At 43.4% G+C, this 7,964-nt stretch overlaps 1 protein-coding gene across 3 annotated transcripts in view; it reads right to left on the bottom strand.

The window, feature by feature from the left end:
* Positions 1-3,894: 3,894 nt before the first annotated feature.
* LOC102990317 (ras suppressor protein 1) overlaps positions 3,895-7,964 on the bottom strand; it is a 57,926-nt gene continuing 53,856 nt past the window's right edge. For all 3 annotated transcript variants that reach the window (XM_024116364.1, XM_024116366.2, XM_024116365.3), the window contains 3 exons: positions 6,077-6,195; positions 4,335-4,417; positions 3,895-4,062 (listed from right to left, as the gene is read on the bottom strand). In XM_024116364.1, the coding sequence (XP_023972132.1) occupies positions 3,910-4,062; positions 4,335-4,417; positions 6,077-6,195 (355 nt within the window). In that variant the 3' untranslated portion in view covers positions 3,895-3,909. The remainder of the gene's footprint in view (positions 4,063-4,334; positions 4,418-6,076; positions 6,196-7,964) is intronic.

Here is a 7,964-nt window from a genome sequence, read left to right as displayed (position 1 = left end):
CGACCTTCCCCCGTACCCGGAAAGGTCCCTCCCTGCCTTAGGTCTCTGGCTAAATGACACCAACTTACGACGGGGCTTTCTTTATCGACTCCCAGTAATAGAGTAATGCCCCCCCCCCGATTTAAACACTCTCTTCCATTCTTATTTTTTCCCCCAGGGCATTTAACATGATCTCTTATGCTTTCTATCTATCCATCCATCCATCCGTCCATTCTCCCTCCCCCACTAAAATGTCATAAGGGGTGTTTTGTCTCTTGTTGTATATCCCCCAGAAATAAAACATGAAGTAGGGACTCGGTAAACAGTTGCTGGATAAGTGATTTCTGTGTTACTGGAAAAGTTTGTTTCCTTGGAAACAAAACCTGGCCTAAAGTAGGAACTTAATTATATTTGAACGAATGAGGAAATGGATGGGTAAATGACAGACCCACCTTATATCTAATTTTCTACAGGAATACCGATTAACATAAAACCAAGCGATTTACTGTTTAGGAACCAGACATAACAGTTAAAAGTAACTTATTCAAGGATGTACAACGAAAAAAAGTAATACAATTACATATTAAAACTCCAACCCAGCCCCTGACTTTATTTTGCAGTGTCCCTGCATGTTCTTAGACCTGACAAGTCAGAATTCATCCAGATTCCCTTGCTTGCTTCAAACCTTACCAACCAGGTTTCGAGTTAATAAACTCCAAATTTACTTTCAGAGGAAATTCCACAGAAGTCTCAAAAGCATTGCCCTTGTTTATTCAGATATGTACAAAGTGAATATGCAGGGGAGAGATCATCATCCGCCCTTTAAAACACATCCAGAAGCAACCCTGCTGTAGGGACAGATTAGAAGAAGCTTCAAGTCCACAGTCCCTAGCACTGCTCAGCCGCCAGCCAGGGCACCTCCAGACGGCCACCTTGGGTACCGGGTACACAGACAAACGAAGACATTCCTACTGCAGTTGGGTGGTCGTCGGGGGGAAAGAAGCAGCGCAACAATGCAACTGGCTTGGAACGGAAGAGCAGAGCAGCAATTCCTTCTGCAGAGGCGCCCCCTCCCCTGCATTGTGCCAAGTGTTATTCTAGCCCTGACGCTCAAACACCTGCACGGCCAGCCATGCAACCTGCCACACTGCATCTCCTCTCCTTCCGCTGTCAGCTGGGGAAGTGAGCAGGTGTCGTGCTTTGTTCACACTTGGAATCTGCTTTCTAGGAATCCTCTCACTGGCACGCAGATGGGAAGGAGTGAGCCACAGTGGTGAGGAACACGGACCTGCGGAAGAGGCTGTCAGGATTCAAGTCTTGCCTCCATGACTCACTTGTCCCTGCGGACGCGTCACCAACCCTTTCTAAGCCTTAGTTTCCTCACCTCTAAAAAGCCCACTTACTGTCCTTCGGACAATTACTGGAGACAATGCAGGAAAAGCACGTAACACAGCACCTTGGCACACGAGGCCTGACTACGTATTCCTATAATAACTATTATTATGGTACTACCTATTAGAGTATTCTTGACTTTAAAAAAAGATCACTGTTCAAAAATAATACACCTGCCTTCATCTTAGATAGGGGTTTGCCATTTACTTCCAGCTAAGTGTTTGCCTGCAGTTTGGGAGAAGTGCCACCAGGCAGATGCTGAGATGTCACTGTTCCAGGTAAGGCTAGAGCAAAACTAAACGCATTTTAAGACCTTCTCCTCAATTCTAGTCCTGACTAAAAAATATATATAATTTGGTTTTGGAGAGCATAACAGAAATGTTAGAGAAATGTGACTGTGCAGTATCTAAATAGGAAGACCAATGTGAAATTTAAAAATATAAAGGTACACACGTATGTGCAGGCTCAACTAGGTATTTTTCTACCAAATTATTAGCTGATAGAAATCACTGATTAATCCAATGCCCTACACCGCCTCACTGTGTGAAAAATGAAATAAAACAAAACGCACATTTTTTTTTCATTCCTCCTCGTCACACTAATCAAGGACGCGTGTCGAAAGCGCCAAGTGAATTTCACCAAAGTACACAAGAACTGGTCTCACGCGTGGAGATCTGACTCAGTACACTGGGGAGGGAGCAGGTATCTATATTCTGCAAAAGCTCCCCAGGAATTACTAGTGCCAACATCTATGGCTGGCAAATCACTGCCTGGAAATCTCTCTTTTGGCAAGAAGGTTTTTTGCCACTGTAAACCTCTTCTCTTGATCCCATAGCCTGCTCCTCAAGCAGGACTGGATGACCCATAACTCAGTGAAGAGACGGTGCCGAGTTACTCCGCAGCCCTTAAAATCGGTACAAATTCAAGACCTTTTACGGCAACAAAGGAGCTACAGAAGATGGGAATGCGGGGATGAAACTCTGTGTGTGCTCCGTGGAACCGGGTGAATGCTTTCCCTTTTAGACTAATGCAGCCAGCAGAGCTTTCTGGCCCATGGAAATGTCCTGTATCTCCATGTTCCCGTAAGGAAGCCACAAGCCACGCGTGGCTACGGAACACTTGAAGTGTGGCTCACAGCTTCCATACCGGACAGCCCAGCTCTGGACAGAAGCCAAACTCAGCCCGCCGGTAACCTTCCCAACATCTTGCTACCTGAGGTCCTTGTTTCGTGAACTCACTCAGTACTTATCCCTTGAGAAGTTACCTCATTCCTAGCACGAGGGAGGTGCTGGGGACATAGCAGGAAACAAAGATAAATCCCCTCTTTCACGGAGCTCACAACCTGGTTTATAATAACTGCCCTCTTTAAAAGCACCAGACTCATTTGAGGTACTTCCTCAAAGAATGTTGGGTCAAATGGGTTTTTAAAAATTGTGTTATTTTGCAGACATAGAGAATAGACTTGTGGTTACCAAGGGGAGGGCGGGGAAGGAATGGGAGTTTGGGATTAGTAGCTGCAAACTAGTATATACAGGATGCATAAAAAACAAGGTCCTACCGTATAGCACAGGGAACTATATTCACTATTCTGTGACTAACCATAATGGAAAAGAATATGAAAAAGAAGATATCTGTCCATCTTATTTATCTATCTATCTATCTATCTATCTATATATATGTGTACAACTGAGTCACTTCGCTGTACAGCAGAAATTAACCCAATGTTGTAAATCAACTCTTCTTCAATAAAAGTTAATAAAGAAATAAATAAAATTGTTTTATTTTGGAGCAAAAAAGCCAACAGTCATAGTTTGAGAAGCAATACAGTTCCATGTATTGAAGAAATGGGAGGATGCCCAGAGTCTCCACGAGAAAAGAGAGGAGAACTCATGAAACTTTTCCAGCAGGGCGGCATAACCTCTGTAACAGAATAACCGGTTTGGACATTATTTCCAAGGAAGGCCACAAGGTCACCCAGAGCCATCTGAATGACCAGAGTGCGAAGATTCAGGGGCCATGGCAGTGGGCCCAACGAACTCCCAGCTAGAACGTATTTAGCCAATCCCACTGGAGATGGCATCAGGAGAGAACCAAATTCATGACTGCAAACAGTATTTTTAAGCAGCTGTCATAAATACTTCAACTATTTGGTAAAAGTTTTCAAGGGATTAAAATAAAAAATTAACAGATCCCCCCCCAAAATAAGAGTGATGGTTAGATTTTTTTTTTTTTTTAAAGCCATCATCACCACCGGTAAAGGAGGAGCCCTGGGTAAGACCATTACTACTCAGCCCAGGCTCCTTCCACAGCACCAGGCAGGCAGCCGAGCTGGGTCACCTTCCATCAGGAGTTTCAAGACACTGGGAGCTACAGCCGCTCAACACAGCATCAGGGCAAGACAAACGCAGAACAGCTAAAGTCCGGTCAATGACAAACGCTACTAGAAAGGATCAGAATTGGGTGCCTCGGTGGAGGGTTCTTGCTGAGAAGAGGAGGGAGGGGTTTCCAGAGTTGCTGCACTGGGATCATTATTATGAATTAAAGCCAGAACTCGGACCATTCATCAGCCACCTTACCTAGTTCTGGGGGCAGAACAGTCAGACGGTTCCCCTGAATGTGGAGCTCCTTAAGCTGAGTAAGCTCCCCGATTTCCTTAGGCAGCGAGATCAGGTCATTATCCCTGAGGCTGAGCTAAACAGAAGAGAAACAAGCGGTTGTCAAAACAATTTTCACGTAAAGAGGTGCTCGACAGAAACTCTCCCCTCGCCCCTGCCCTCTCTTCTTCGAAGGCTCAGTCCCTCCAATTTATTTACAAGTGTCTGCAGACATGCAAGAAAACGGTCTCAGGGGGTAGTGGTTCTATTCCAAACCAAACCGTACTCTGGCTCAAACTGCCTCGATTCCACCTCTACAAGGGCTGCAGGAGTGAACTGATGTTCTAAGAATTTAGATAAATTACTTACTATCTGCAACTTCGTGAGTTTCCCAATATCAGGCCGCAGGATTTCAAAATCGTTGTCACTTAGATAGAGTGCACGCAGGGTGGCTGCAAGTTAAACAGCGATATATAAACAGGGCGGCATGGAACCCAACCGTTTGAGGTCTGATCGATACCAGGGAGTCAGCTTTGATTAATAACCCTGGCGTGGTGAAAAGCCTGTGACATACCTAGGGCTCGGGATAATAACAAGCAGGTCAAACTTAGATTTACTGGCTTATTGTGCAGCTGGTGCATCCAGGAAAACATCTATATCCAGGAGGACCGAGGAAATTAACAATGTATGGGCACCAGCAGTTTCTGGCACAGGGTTTCAATATGCTTTCAGAAAAGACAGCTATTTTTCTTGGATTACTTCCGATTCACATGTATGCCTCGATCTGCATCCAGAGTGAAACCAAGAAAACCACCGCGTCACTTCTATCTAATGCTTGGGGCCAGAGGGCTCGTTCGTGTAAACCGGACTAGGTCAAAAAATAAATAAATGACCAAAAGGCTGTTCGGTGATGGAGGCCAAAATCGCCGTTCACTGTTTCTATCATCAGACTAATTATTATTACTTGTTTCTACAGCCTTAACCACAAAAAAAAAAAATGAAGACGAAGGAGTTAAAATAATGAAGTGGAGTTTAAAAATAGAGGAAACCCTCGCGTAGGCGTCGTATCGGTAATCAGAAATTTGTTCACGATGTTATACGCTGATACCAGTCCCCAAACTACTGAAGGCAAAAATCCTAAGGCATGTTTTTATCCTTAACCAAAAGGGGGACGTACAATCAGATGTATGTTTAATTTGTTTACAGGTATTCAATTACATTCTGATGTCTTAAAAGTCGACAGAACTGTACGTTAATACACATAAGAAAAACAATTTCTTCCATGGCCCAAGAAAACATGTTAAAGTTGGTTTCAGGTGCTTGACAAAGTCTGGGATAAAGGATATACATAAGGTAAAAAATGACACTTTAAAGACTAACTCAGCAAAGTCAGAGTTTCTCGGGGCCAGCCTGTCACTATCTGGAGAGGCAGAACATTTCCTTAAAGACAGCAACTCTTTCCTAAAGGTTTCACGAGTCCTCAGGAAAACCAGTTCCTCCTACTTTTCACAAGCATCTGCAGCACGAAATGTGTTCGCATGTAAAAGGACAAAGTGTGTTCACACGTGACTAACAATTTCTCAAGGTCTGATGGTATGCTATAGACAAAACAGACTACATCAATAAAAACACTTTTTACTTTCAAAGGCTTAGAGAACAAGAATCCTGGCTAGAAATGTTTAAAATTCTGTTAGTGGTTTATTAATGGATATTTTTATAAATAACTGATCGGAATATCTTTGGGCAAAAAGGCTACAGAGAGTTAACAGCAATACAGGAAGAAGACACACGTTACGTCTTTTGCATGCTCTTTTAAAAAGGAAGTCAAGCTCTCTTAGCTAAATGTGAGACTTGATCTCATTTAGGTAAAAACCTCTCTCAGAAAGTTAATATGACATTACCAAGTCCACCTGAGTGCAACGGTGTCAGGTCACGATATATCAAGTATACATACTGCTGAGCTATGAGGGAATATTCAAAGGAGTCTGAAGGAAAAAAAAAATGTATCTGTCCAAAAATTTCTCTTGGAGTTTGGGCCCTGGCAAATAAATTTCCCGTTTAGAACGCAAAGGACCATTTTAAGGAGATTTATAGAATTAAAAGTTTCTTACTCAGGTAGAAGAAGTTTCCGGGAAGAGAATTTTCATTCAAGTTGTTATAAGTCAAATCAAGGACCTCCAGAGCTGGGAGCGATCCAAATCCTCGAGGCAGAGTGTTGAGTCTATTCATGCTGTTGTCAGGGGGATAAAACGCAAGACGTCACACGCAAAACGTGTACTTATACAGACTACTCAAATCACCTCTGTGTCACGGGCCTAAGAGCCGCACGTGAGAGGCTCAAAGCTCAAAAGACTGCCATAATTCCATCCACTTTACACTATTTTAACCAGCCTAGTAATTCTAGTCAGAGAAGCTACACATTCATGAAACATTTGAAAATGGCTTACTTGTCACTTTCTCCAAAGGTGATGCTCAGTCGTAGTTTTACACAGAAAATTAGAACATCACAAAATATCCATCCTTCTGGAGAAAAACTTCCTTATGAACGTAGCAATAATAAGACCTCAAAAGGTGCATATGATTAGCTCCAGTAGTTTTCTGGTAGCATCTTTAGGATTCTCTATGTATAGTATCAGGTCATCTGCAAACAGTGACAGCTTTACTTCTTCTTTTCCAATTTGTATTCCTTTTATTTCTTTTTCTTCTCTGATTGCTGTGGCTACAACTTCCAAAACTACGTTGAATAAGAGTGGTGAGAGTGGGCAACGTTGTCTTGTTCCTTACCTTAGTGGAAATGCTTTCAGTTTTTCACCATTGAGAACAGTGTTGGCTGTGGGTTTGTCATATGTGGCCTTTATCATGTTGAGGTAGGTTCCCTCTATGCCCATTTTCTGGACAGTTTTTAATCATAAATGGGTGTTGAATTTTGTCAAAAGCTTTTTCTGCATCTATTAAGATGATCATACGGTTTTTCACATTCAATTTGTTAATATGGTGTAGCACACCGATTGATTTGCGTATACTGAAGAATCCTTGCATCCCTGGGATAAATCCCACCTGATCATGGTGTATGATCCTTTTAAAGTGCTATTGGATTCTATTTGCTAGTATTTTGTTCAGGATTTTTACATCTATGTTCATCAGTGATATTGGTGGATAAAGAAGATGTGGCACATATATACAATGGAATATTCCTCAGCCAAAAGAATAAACGAAATTGAGTTATTTGTAGTGAGGTGGATGGACCAAGAGTCTGTCATACAGAGTGAAGTAAGTCAGAAAGAGAAAAACAAATACCGCATGCTAACACATACATATGGAATCTAAAAAAAAAAAAAAAATGGTACTGAAGAACCCAGTTGCAGGGCAGGAATAAAGAGGGAGACATAGAGAATGGACTTGAGGACACGGGGTGGGAGGGCGAAGCTGGGGCGAAGTGAGAGTAGCATGGACACACATACACTACAGGACGTAAAATAGTTGGCTGGCGGGAAGCAGCCGCATAGCACAGGGAGATCAGCTCGGTGCTGTGTGACCACCTAGAGGGGTGGGATAGGGAGGCTGGGAGGGAGACGCAAGAGGGAGGGGACATGCGGACATGAGTATGCATATGGCTGATTCACTTTGTTGTGCAACAGAAACTAACACAGTATTGTGAAGCAATTATACTCCAATAAAGGTCTATTTTTTTTTAAAAAAAAAAGGGCTTCCCTGGTGGCGCAGTGGTTAAGAATCCGTCTGCCAATGCAGGGCACACGGGTTTGATCCCTGCTCCGGGAAGACCCCACATGCCAGGGAGCAACTAAGCCCGTGCACCACAACTACTGAGCCTGCGCTCTAGAGCCCGCGAGCCACAACTACTGAAGCCCACGTTCCACAACTACTGAAGCCCATGAGCCTAGAGCCTGTGCTCCGCAACAAGAGAAGCCACCGCAAAGAGAAGCCCGCGCACCGCAATGAAGAGTAGCCCCCGCTCGCCGCAACTGGAGAAAGCCCGCG

Source organism: Physeter macrocephalus, chromosome 11 (assembly GCF_002837175.3).
Source record: "Physeter macrocephalus isolate SW-GA chromosome 11, ASM283717v5, whole genome shotgun sequence".
NCBI lineage: Eukaryota > Metazoa > Chordata > Mammalia > Artiodactyla > Physeteridae > Physeter > Physeter macrocephalus.
The sequence above is the reverse complement of the archived record's forward strand: the minus strand, read 5'-3'. Positions and strand labels throughout refer to the sequence as shown.